The sequence below is a fragment of the Vidua chalybeata genome, chromosome 2 (genome assembly GCF_026979565.1).
Source record: "Vidua chalybeata isolate OUT-0048 chromosome 2, bVidCha1 merged haplotype, whole genome shotgun sequence".
NCBI lineage: Eukaryota > Metazoa > Chordata > Aves > Passeriformes > Viduidae > Vidua > Vidua chalybeata.
In genome coordinates, this window is record NC_071531.1 from 92623361 (window position 1) to 92635687 (window position 12327).

The 12327-nt window shown below is 40.9% G+C and overlaps 1 protein-coding gene across 1 annotated transcript in view; it reads right to left on the reverse strand.

Annotated features, from left to right (window-relative positions):
- Positions 1-7687: 7687 nt before the first annotated feature.
- Positions 7688-12327, reverse strand: part of UBL3 (ubiquitin like 3) — a 54256-nt gene continuing 49616 nt past the window's right edge. Inside the window, exons 4-5 of the mRNA XM_053936011.1 lie at positions 9847-9924; positions 7688-9441 (exon numbers count right to left, since the gene is read on the reverse strand). Coding sequence (XP_053791986.1) covers positions 9389-9441; positions 9847-9924 — 131 coding nt within the window. The 3' untranslated portion in view covers positions 7688-9388. The remainder of the gene's footprint in view (positions 9442-9846; positions 9925-12327) is intronic.

Genomic DNA, 12327 nt, shown 5'->3' on the forward strand with positions numbered 1-12327 from the left:
GCATTATTTACAAGCAGCCTTTCGTTGCCAATGCCAGTCACTGCAGTAGCCTGCTTGCTTCCCCAGCTGAATGGCACTCAGCCTTTTTCCTCTTCTTCCATTACTGTGCTGCCTTTCACCTTGGAAACTGGCATCTCTGACAGCAATGCTGCTTCAGGGGACTTGAAGGTATGATCTCTTTCCCCTTCCACAAATACTTTGTTTCAGCTTTGTCTCACAGCCCTTTTGGCTTATTTGGCCTGACGGTGCAATTAGGGATGCCCACATTCCTAATTTTAACCTCCTTATGCAGTTGAGCAGGGCTGAGGCAGCTCCACCAAGCAGCTGCTGGGCCCCTTCTCTCTCCTCCCACACCGGTGCCAGTGTGGCTGGGGCTGCCCCAGACTCTCTGGCCCCACACAAGGCCAGGAACTCTGGAGGGCTATCAAGTTCCCTTGTCTTCTCACTCAGCAGATAATAAGCTTCAGTCTGGGATTTTGCAATTCCCATTGGCTATCTTCAAAGAAACATCTGGCGAGTCAGGGAGTATTCATCACAGGGGGTAGGAACTGAACCACTCACATTTAAATAACTCTCAGTGTCTGAAAAGGTGAGTTGTTGAACGCCAATTATGCCATGCTCTCAGAAGCTTCATTATCTCCAGGCTCTCGTGTTTGCCCTAATCCACCAACATAGAAATGTCTCTTGTCTCCATTTTTCATTTTTTCACCTGAGAAAGGAGAGGCTTCTCTCCAGGTTTTGGAATCAGCCTACATGGACCAGAGGAACCAGTCAGGTTTTTCCTGGCAGCAGTGATATTTCACTCTAAGGAGGATGCCAGGAATTTCCGTGTTTGCTGTCTGTGGCCAACTCTTCCCTCTTGGAGCACAGGGGAATACCTACACCTGCCCTCCAGGCAGCTATTTCCAGCAGAACTCTTACCAGAACTGACTAACGTCTGCACACTTCTTTCCCTTTCCAGGAAACAGGATTAAAGTTCTTTACTGAATCAAAGGGAAGCTGAGTTAGAGATTTAGCTATCACAACTCCAACCCAACATCTTTAAGACCAGGCTCCCTCAAGCAGCCCATGAACTTGTGCATGCAAGCCTTGCCACAGACAGATCCTCCCACCCATGCACAACCCTACATCGCTGATAGCCCAGCCCTCCTCAAAGGCAGGGTGGGTGTTTGGCACGTACACAAGCAACAAAGCACCACACCTTCAAGCTGCCTTAATTTCCAGAGGTAAGGAGAGGCTTCTAAGTGCCTGGCTGCAGTCTCCAGGGCTTAACGATTAACTTTCAGGTGAGAAAGAACAGCCAGGCACACATACACAACAGAAACAAAAGCCTTCTCAGGCTTTTAACCAGCATCCAGAAGAAACTGTGTCTTTGAAGACGAAACTCCCACACCCCTGAAGCCCAGGAGAAGCTGCCAGGCCAATGAGGCAAAAGGAAAGCAACAGGCTTAGGCCTGGTAGCCTGCAAGACCTTCTGGAAGCTCAGGTGCCCCCATCCCACCTGGTGCACACTGGCAGCACACCTCCAGGGAGCTCATGGGAGCATTTGATTCCTGAGGAGTTACCAGCTCAGGTGTGAGTGCTGGATCTGGGAATAAGAGGGGGCAGTGAGGCTGCTCCCTGGTAGTCAGGTTGAGCCATGCAAGGTCAACGTGGTAATCGAGGTCACTTCTCAAAAGGGACTGGGGCACAGATGAGCAGTTGTGCTGCCACGGGGAGCTGGCAGAAGTGATCTGCACTGACTGCACCTCCCTAGAGGCTCTCCAAGGACAGGGCTGCCTCAGGCTGTCTCAGCCCTGCAGTTACATCCCAGCCTCCCAATTTGGAGCTCAGGATTATTCTAATCATCACAGACCTTGAGATGGTAAAATGCACTGGCAGCTGAGCAGCCCCCAGGCGAGTTCCTCCCAGGACAGCTTAGGGTGCTGAAGCCAGGGCCTGTGATCCCAGCTCTGTTCCACTGTGACAAGGAGCTCCAGCAGCTCCTTGAAGAACAAGGCCAGGTCCCAAACCATCCCCCTCAAGCACTCTTCCCCTGCTCGTTCCCCATGGTCCCCAGAGTAGCCAGCATAGCACTCACCTCTACAGTAGGGGCAGAGCTTATGGTGCTCTTGACCCACATCTGCTCTCCTGATCAGACCTGGAGAAGCAGCCCAGGAGTTACAGCCTCCCTGCTGCAGGAGGGCCAGTAGCTCTCACTAGTTTGGTCACCAGTGAGGTTCTCTGCTGCAACACAGTCTTACCCAAAGGAAAGAGGCAAATGCAGCTGGAGCTGGGGGCTGGCCAGTGTCATGAACGGTGGGTCTGCACTTGGCTTGGAAGCTCAAAGCATGTTCCTCTCCTCTAGGCAGTTCAGACTACCCATCAACAACCAGAGCCATGGAGGAGTCCTGTCTGCAGGCTGGAGAATGATGCGACACTCATAGACCTTGGTGATGAAGCTAGAGACGGTCATTGCTCAGGGCACAAGAAAAATAGAGCCTAAGGCAGCCTTCATATCTGTTTGTTGAGAGCAGACCCTTCCTTGGGATGCTGTCAGTCATGGTGACAGGAGCCAAAAGGTTTGGTTGGCATCACTTGATTAAAGCCGGAGTGCAAGAGAAGACTCTTGCCTATTTGCTTTGCAGAGCACCCATCGAATTCACTGAAAGACAGCTCAGCTGGTACAGTCCCATGGATTTGGTGGAGTTCCCCAGTCTGGACACCTGCTGAGTTGCTACACTGACATTACATCCCACTCAAGACTTTTGTGCTTCTCCTGTCACACACTGGGCAGTTGCAGTGACTTTTCACCTGGTGAGGCTGCAGAGCACCCTGGAGCTCCCTGCCAGCTCCAGCAGAGCCGTAACCTTGGGACCACTGGGGATTAATGAGCCTTATTTAGGGACACATGAGCTGCACAAATTAAAGAACTTTAAAAGAAAACCCAATCTTTCTTTAATTTAGCCAGCACAGCTAACAGACAGATCAAGGTAAGATAAACACCAGTAGGTATTTCCCTCATTCTGGAAGTCCAGTATCATCCATCCAATATGGAATTGGCTTCCAGCATAATGGATTTTTAAAAACATTAGTTTTCCAGTCTAACCTCTACAGGCAGTTCCACTCTGTTATTTTGCTCCCTAATGACTGCTGCAAGATCCTATTCCCATTTTTTGTCAGGCAACAGCTGAAAGTCCCAAAGTGACAACTTGTCACCCCCTTTTGCCTCTCATTCTCAACCTGAGCTATTTCACCCTTGCAATCTCTTGCTGATGTGGGCAGTGATCTCCTCTTTCCTACAATTGCTCTTTCTTGCACAGATAGCTGCTGGTCAGTTTATTTTCCCCAGACATTTAATGGTTGATCCTATGGTAGGTATCTAAAACTTCTCCCATTGTTTCTTCCTGATTTTCAGTTCAAAGAAAGTAAAAGGAAAACAGTTGTTTCATCCTACTACTTTGCCTCTATCCAAACAAAACAGTAGTTGAAGAGTATTTTCTGTCGGAGTATGTCAACACATTTACTACCTATAAATTCATCATCCTTGGAATTGATAAAAGCAGGGTGCTTACATGTGGCACCACTTAAGAGGCGGCAGCTTCTGCCCTAAGGAACTGTGGTTCACATTGTCTACCAGCTAAAACACAGTAAATTATTCCCTCAAGGCAGCTCCAGGAAAGCACAAACATCCCCTTGACTCTGACCAAAATTTCTTCTGGGGAAGCAGAAGGTTTGTAGAGATAAACTCCTGCTGGAGTATACTATATGCTGGCCCTGGGGCTCACATTATGTACTTGCTTGTACATAATGGAGGTGGTGACATGCTAGAAGTATTTTTCCCCACAAAGCTGGGCTCTTCACTGAAAGGTAACATGATGTCTGAAGGACAAAAATACTGACTTATTGGGAAAGAGTTTGGCATCACTAATGTTGCTAATTCTGGAAATTCTATCAATTTTCATTGATACAATAATCCATTTTACTTTTATATCTAGTTCAGCTGTTCTCCTCAAATTACTTCTGGTGGCAGTGAGTGCCATTCATTTAATGTAAAAATGTTTCTATCAAATCTGAATTTGTCACCTCTGCTTTACAAATGTAAAAACTGGGCATATAAAGCTACAGGACAAAAATAGAAGTTCTCCATCCATTTTGTCTGTGTTAATCACCACTGTAGCTATTTTAACCTCTCTTTCTCTTCAATCTCTCTGCAATATTTCTGCTGTCTCACTATTTTTGTTAGCATTTTCAAAATCCTAAGGAAATTGAAATACAAAGCATCTGCCCATGATGCCCAGAACTGAGATTTGGACTGATCCAGGTAATTTCAAAAATAGGAGTTGTGAGAATACTTTGTTTTCTCTACCTATGCTGTCCTTCACATTTCAAACTGCAGCTTCCTTTGTAACTGTCATCCACTCCCTGAGCTTGATAATGTATCATTGTATCATTACAGTCTCTTTTTTTTTTTTTTTTTTTTTTTGTGAGCTTGACTTTCATAACCTTCATTATTTTCTATCATACTAGTCCTTTTCCAGGTTAATTTAAAAATCCCAAATCAAATCCTTATCAACAACAACAACAAAAAAAAAAAAAAAAAAAAAAAAAAAAAAAAAAAAAAAGCCAAGCAGAAATCAATAATAAATACTGGAAAAACCCGGAGTATAACAACGGTTTTGTAATTATACAGTCTAGTGTAATAAATTGGTAAGCAAATTAGCTCGCACATTTTAAATCTCTTCACAGGTATGTACATGTGGCACAGAAGGATAAATATGCCTTTATTATCCTACTTTATGAGGATTGTTGACAGCTTATTATCATGAACCATATATTACCATCAGTCTCTTGAGTAACAACAAACCTTTTATTGTGCTCTGAAAATAAGCTTGAAACTCAAAGCTACAGCCAAGATGGTATCTAGGAAGAACCTCAGTACTGCAGCAGAAATAAAGGGGAAAGGAACTCTCCTTTGAGAGTCTTAACAGATCTTGGCATTTCCTCTGATTTAGGCACAGAATTCCTCCCAATGCCAATTTACACAGGACATATAGCTCAAAATCTGCTTAAGTTTAACCACTTAGTATAAAGTTAGCAAGAGAGTTTTAGATGGAGAAGTATATCCATCCCTCTATTTACTTCTCGAAGCAAGATTTGTGTAAGAAATCTTATCAGAGCACACACAGAACTACAAAATACACAAGCTTTACTCCCCTGGAAAGCAGCAGCAGCGACTCCTGATTTCTAGCTAGCCCAGAAACACCTGCCTGCCTTCTTACCTGTGAGAGAGAAAGGATGTGTTTACAATGTGCTTATGTTTCTCTTTTAAGTTAAATCATTGTTCCTTCTGTTGCAAATGTACTAAGGAATGGTATCCATAAACTGCAGAAATCAGCATTAAATTAGTCTTGATGCAGCACCTCAGCAAAGCCTCTAATATTACAGTGGCCATGCTTTCTTCCTCCAGCAGCTGAGCTAATCCCCATGACTGTTTCCAGAACTTTATAAGAAGTTGTAGAGCACTTCCATTGCAACTAGATATTACAGAATCACAGAATGCTGGAAGGCACCACAGTCATTCATCTGGTCCAACCTCCCTGCTCAAGCAGGGCCATCCTAGAGCAAATGGCACAGGCTTGTGTCCAAACAGTTCTGGAATGTCTCCAGTGAGGGACACTCCACACCCTCTCTGGGCATCCTGTTCCAGTATGTGGCCACTGCACAGTAAAGAAGTCCTTCCTCATGTTCAGGTGGAACTTCCCGTGCATCAATTTCTGCCTGTTGCCTTCTGTCCTATTGCTCAGCACTGCTGAGCAGGGCCTGGGTCTGTCTTCTGACACCTCCCTCTGGATACTTGCAGACACTGGTGATGTCCCATCTCAGTCATCTCCTCTGGTGGCTGAACAAGCCCATCTCCCTCAGCCTTTCCTTGTAAGAGATGCTCCAGTCCCCCAGGCATCCTTGCTCTTCTCCACTGGACCTGCTCCAGGAGCTCCATGTCTCTCTTGTCCTGAGGAGCCCAGAACAGGACACAGCACTTCCGATGTGCCTCACCAGGGCAGAGTAGAGGGGCAGGATCACCTCCCCCGACCTGCTGGCACTACTTTTCCATCCTAATCCACCCCAGGACACCAATGCCCTTCTTGGCCACTCAGGGGCACCTTATTGTCCACCAGGACCCCCCGGTCCTTCTCCACAGAGCTCCTTCCCTCAGCCTGTTCTGTTGCAAGGGGAAGAACCCTGCATTTGCCTTTGTTGAATTTCAGACAGTTCCTCTCTGCCCATCTCTCCCCATCGAGGTCCTTCTGAAGGGCTGCACAGCACTCTAGGCTATCGGCCACAATATCACTCCTCAGGTGTGTGGTTGTTTATAACACACACACAATGGCAGAGGAGACAGATGCAGTCCCTTCATGGTATTTCAGAATAAGAAGGACTCCAGATCATCCTGTCCTTCCCTTCCTTCATGACATCTTTTAACTGATGCATAGGGAAAAGATAATTTCCATCTAGCAGTGCAAATCAAAAAAATGTCAAACTCTTCAGTGCATTATCAGACCATCCAACAGACCCTACAAAGACTTAGCTTTAATCTTTTTGGGCTGCTAGTATCCACTTTACTCGAATCAAAGAAGAAAAGAAGCATATGTGTGAGCTTTAGCTAGGCTGGGAAATGTGGGACTAAGAGCTACTGCTTTTGTTTTGGCAAATGCACAAACCACAATACAAAGCACACAAGGAAAAGAGCACACATCTTTTAGCAATCCCCCTGCCCCAGTTTTCTACCCTCCTCACACCACAACAGAAATGCTCTTTCAAGGGCAGAACTCTGACAACTGGTGGAAAAATTCAGGCAAACTGTTCTATCCACTTTCTGCAGGAGTCATTTTGGCATGCTTTAAATGCCAGGCAGTATTTAAGGATTTGCTTGGACATGTGCATATATGCATCTTATTCATCATAACAAAAGGGAATTCCACATACTTTGGCTACAGAACCTCACCAAGTACTTTAACTAGAAGCTTCTGGATTTTCATGTATTTATTCTCTATTAAGTACCTGTCTACTTTTTCAAACCAGGATTACATCTCATGCATTTGTTTTTCAAAATCAATGCATTTGAAAGACTTGTTTAACTAACTGAGCATGTCCTGCCTCAGACCATTTCTTTTTCTTGTGCTGTCATAGCCATTTCCCATCTAAGTCTGTGTTACTTGGGTGGTCAGCATTGTGGACAAGGGAAGTCTATCACACTTTCGTCTTTTTAAAGAAGGTTTGTGTCCCTACAGTTTCTTATTTAGCAACCACACTGCAGAGCAGAAGGAAATGCCCCCTCCCAAGATTCATTTTGGTAATGAGCACACAATGGTGTCATCTCAGTTCCCAGCACCTCAAGGGCTATGTCCATGCTCTCTGCTATCAGTAAATGAAGACTGCAAAACCTCACAGGGTGTGACACAGCTGCACATTTGCAACTGCTCACGCTCACATTCCTCTTCAACAGAAGAAAGACTTTCAGGCCACTTATGGAGTGAAAGGAAAACAAATATTGAAGTGATAAATCCCATTAGCATTTTTCAGCAAGCTTTGTGCCCCTCCTTTTTTTAAAAAATAAATAAAATGGAGTCCTTACTTAATTTCCAGATTAACAAGTACTATTATAAGCAGTTCAGGCCCAATTACAACCCTTGAAACACCACTGAAATGCACTACAATATTCTTTTATTTAGTTTACAGAAGAGTCTATCAGTACAGGTTGCAGAAAGAAAATGTTTAGTGCTATTTACAATTTGTTTTAAAACTCTGCTCTATACAAATTTAATTCTGATCAGTATGAACAATATTTCTGTAAATCTACTGCATATAAAGCATTTCATCAAAGCAGTAACAATGAATAAAATAACCTGTTTACATTTGAATGATGCCAATCATTCGGAAAAACGATTACACAGAACATCTGTAAGAGTTGTGGACACTTAAGTACAGAACACAATGTCAACCTGTGACTCAGTTTTTTAAAGGCTAAAGCTATTTATATGGAATATTGTTCTATTATACTACACGCCAATCTATATTTAACTTCTATAGTTATGTATTTTATAAGACTTTTATTAAATATATTCTACACATATTTGTAATTTCACCCAGGAAGAATTCCTCCCCAGTGAAAAAATATAAAATCTTTTATATTTTTAAATTTTTATTTATTTTTATTTTTTACAGGTTTAGATGAAAGTAGCTCATGCTTTAGTGCTGTGCAAATTTCTTTAGCATATCAACATTTCAATTATTGATATGAAATAAAAGAATGGCATCCTTTTCAATTATGTATGCCTTCAAAAATCAGCTTCTGATTTTAATACCATTGCAAGCACTAATACCAAATGCAGATTATGTAAAGAAACAAAACTAGTACTATGGCAGAAGTTTTTCTTTTTGCTTTTTAAATTTTAGTAATTCTTTTGAAATCTCTAATGAGTAAGCATGACACTGAAGTCTAAGGTACAGATGAGAAAAATGACTGAAAAACACCAATTGCCAATATTCAAATACATAAAACTGATTAGTAAATGATGTTTTCTAACATTTATGCACAATAATAAAAGCCTATGAACTACAGGAAACTACCCCTCCCATATTAAGGCTAGGAAATGCACTCTCTGCACTTGTTTGTGCTGTCTGAATAAGCACTCAACTAACACACGATTGGAGTGCACACAGTAACAAAAAATCAGTTTCATCAGCCCTCTACAGAGTGCTTTTAAATTACAGGCACATAGTATTTTGTCTTTGTTGCAGTGAAAAGATATATAGTTAGACTTGGTTTAGTTAGTATTCTGTGCCAGTTTGGCCACTGAGGTTGACTTAGGTAGAATTGACTTAACAGTTTTTCCTTTGATTTGGCCATAAGTGAGATTTGTTTTAATTATTAATATACTATTTTCCAGTGTTGCATTATCCATTGTGGGTTATTACTAAATGTCTCAAATATTGTTAGAGATTGTTGAGGAGAATTATACTGTCAACCATATTTAGTGCAAATTGAATCTAGAAAGCTTGACTGGTTAGATCTGGTTAATGCAGATTTTTGTGGTAGCAAAAAGATTCCTGCTATGGAAAAAAACCACAAACTTTTCTGGAGACTGAATTCTTTCAAAAAGTGATGTACTGTAACATTATTCAACAAAAGGAGGAATTGAAAAAAATAAACATTAAAGTGTTCATAGATGTTTCACTTTTTTTAAAAAAAGACTAATGACAGTGTTCATGTATTATTTCAGTTCCATGGATTTACAGACAGGCTCTTCCTACAGGTGTTTGAAGCAAGGTAGGGCCTCTTCTATTCCAGCAGCATGAAAGACAAAGACTATATTACATCACACTTAGCAGGTAAAGCTAACAGGGTTTACAGGATTACACAGCAATTGCTTTCTCCAGTTTTTTCACGGTTCCTTTGACCTGCAAAGAAGAGGGAAGTATTACTTACATTTCATTTCTAAAGCAAGAGGCTGTTCTGTGTGTGAGTATGCTCAATACAAATCTGTTCTTAATTATTTCCAGTAAAAAAATTATTTCTTGCTATACACATGCATACATAACTGAAAAATAAATCAGTACTAGTTTTTCACAATAAAAACAAGAGCTTTTAAAGACTGAGTCAATTTCTGGACTATATAAAAATGCTAAACCAGAAAGTTAATTTCTTAGTTTTTGACAAACATGTACAAAAGCATTCCATTAATTCTTCACAAAAGAGCACAAGGACTTGACTTTTCTCTGCTATGAAATACTCAAAGAGCCTGTAAGAGACCTGACCACTTTGCCATGTACTCAAGTAAGAAACTCCTCTAGTGCCCAGCCTACCTTGAGAGTTTGGTTCTGGCAGTGTCTCTCTAGCCACCAAATGCATCACTGTTGTTTTGCCAAAAGGAAGTTTTAATGCTGCAAAAGGAGAAAGGGAGAGTTAACACATTATATCAGCCTTTTTTTCTCCAAAATATCCAGTTGAAACTAACTATAATTGGATAAGCACCTATTCAAAAGCTCATACTGTTAGGTTTGAACTGCTTACTGGTTGAAGTTTGGTAAATCAGGGACTCAGGGCATGATGATATTCACTTACAACACTGCATTCTTAAAGACATGATACTCCTGTTACAAAGCTTAGCTTTCCTCTTTTGAGTAAAAAAGTGAAGTGGGCATTCATGCCAAGACTCAGGTGTTAAGCAGTCTTTAATGATAAAGACACAAAAAAGTTGCTAATGCAGCCACCAAACTGTTATTCCTGAGATATCAAAACACTGAGCCTCTACAGCAAAACAGATTTTCCAAAAACATATTTTGATCCATGACATAGATTTTTTTAAATACAAAATGTCTGCATCTTTCCTTTTAATACTAATCTGTAACATCAGCTGCATGTGGAAAATATCAAATTTACAGTAGTAGTTCTTACAATGCTGCCTTTGTTAGCTTTAGCAACACAAAATTTTAAAAAACGGTGCTTTCCACAATTCACTGTGCTTGTGTCTGAAACTAAAATGATAATTTTTCTACATTCCAATTTAAGTATAACAATACACTGTATACTTAGAGTATCTTCCTTGATTATTTTTCTGAGAAATAAAAGGCAAAGATGATCTTCTGGAAAAGTTTTGTCTTTCCCACTTTATAGTAGAAAAAAAAGTCAGTGATAAATTTAACAAGAATTTAATCCTTAATACACAAATAATTTTGATTTGAGTAGACTTTGTCCTATCAAACTCAAGTTACAGCTTTTATTTTCACATACAGTGAAATGGCATTTTAAGTGAATAAATGAATAAGGAATGGGCAATAAACCTGAAGGCAACAGAAGCGAAAAATGCCTCTGTTTTAATCACTACAGCATAGATTAAAGATTCACTAATAAAAAGCCTCACTACAACACCACTATTAAATCATGTTCGTTGCCTACATATTTATTTAAATAAATGCAAATTATGATTAAAACACAGGTTCAAACAGAGGTGTAAGCACACAAAATGATACAGAACTCCACAAGATTCTTTGAAGCAGCTGTACTTTGGGAAAACCCATCTCTATGGAAAGGCAAATCTGAAAGTTGCTTAGTTTACTTGAAGCACTGCCTGTACCTGCAACTAGAAGCTATTGAAAACTCAAAATCTCACAAAGATCATGTATTTTGGGTACTTGATACCATGATACAACTGAAAACTCTGACTGTTAATATGGTCTTTGCAAACTCCATGGAAAAGGATTGTCTTCATAACATAAACTCTTGAATTACAAAATAATCACATTAGGAACATCTTTCATAATAGCAACACAATTCAGGAGACTTGATTAGTGAGTTATGGAGATTAACTATTTACAGTAATCCAGTAGTACTATGCTAATATTTGTATTAACTAACTTCAGCTAGTAGTTCACATAGTTTACACAAGTACTTGCTAGAAATTTCCAGCTTCTTGCTTGGAGCACCACGACAGCATCTGAGCAGCCTAACCTATGCTCGGTAATCCTTTCTTGCTCTTCTCTTTGTGCTCTCACCCCTTTCTCTCAGTTTACCCAATTTGTATTTAATTCCTTTCCTAACTGTACAATTTCATTGTTGCTTTGCATTTTCTATTGTCAGAACTTACTTTTCACCCCCTTTTGGAATGTGGATGGCACATGGTGGGTTAAACTTCCATTCCCCAGTAAATAAGGAAGCAAATGCTGCTGATTACCATTATCTACCAAGAAATGGAGAACTGTTGATTATGTATTACTTCCCTAATTAATATTATTTGAAATGCAAACTGCAGAACAAATATTTAGCTAAAGGATTAAATTTCCTGTTGGAAGGTAAACAATGGACTCTGCCTCGCTAGCCAACTCCCCAGCCCTCTGCACAGGCAGGACACAAGAAAGCAGTGCGGCTCTAGCACTGCAGGCAGGAGCAGTGCAGCTTTACAGAGGTGTCTGTTCCACACTGCTCCCAGTGCCATTAGCTCTGCTGTTCCTGTAGTGACAGGCCATTCAGAGGAGGTATCACAAGGGATGATTCATTGAAAATAAAGTTTGTCACCCAAAAGCACTTTTTCCTACCAATTTCTCTTTTTTGAGGCATCTTAGTTTATAGGAGTCTCAAATTCATAAGCCACTACATAGACATTAAGGTAAAAGTGAACATAAAAGGTCTCCAGTTAAAAAGGAAAACACCAAACTGTTTCCTTGGAAACTTTTGTTTCACTAGATGATAAAGTGATTTTCAGGAGGTCCAAATTCCAGTCAATATTTCCTAATCACCTAAAGCAAATATAACACTAAGTGCTATAACTCAGTCGAAGAGAACTGCAG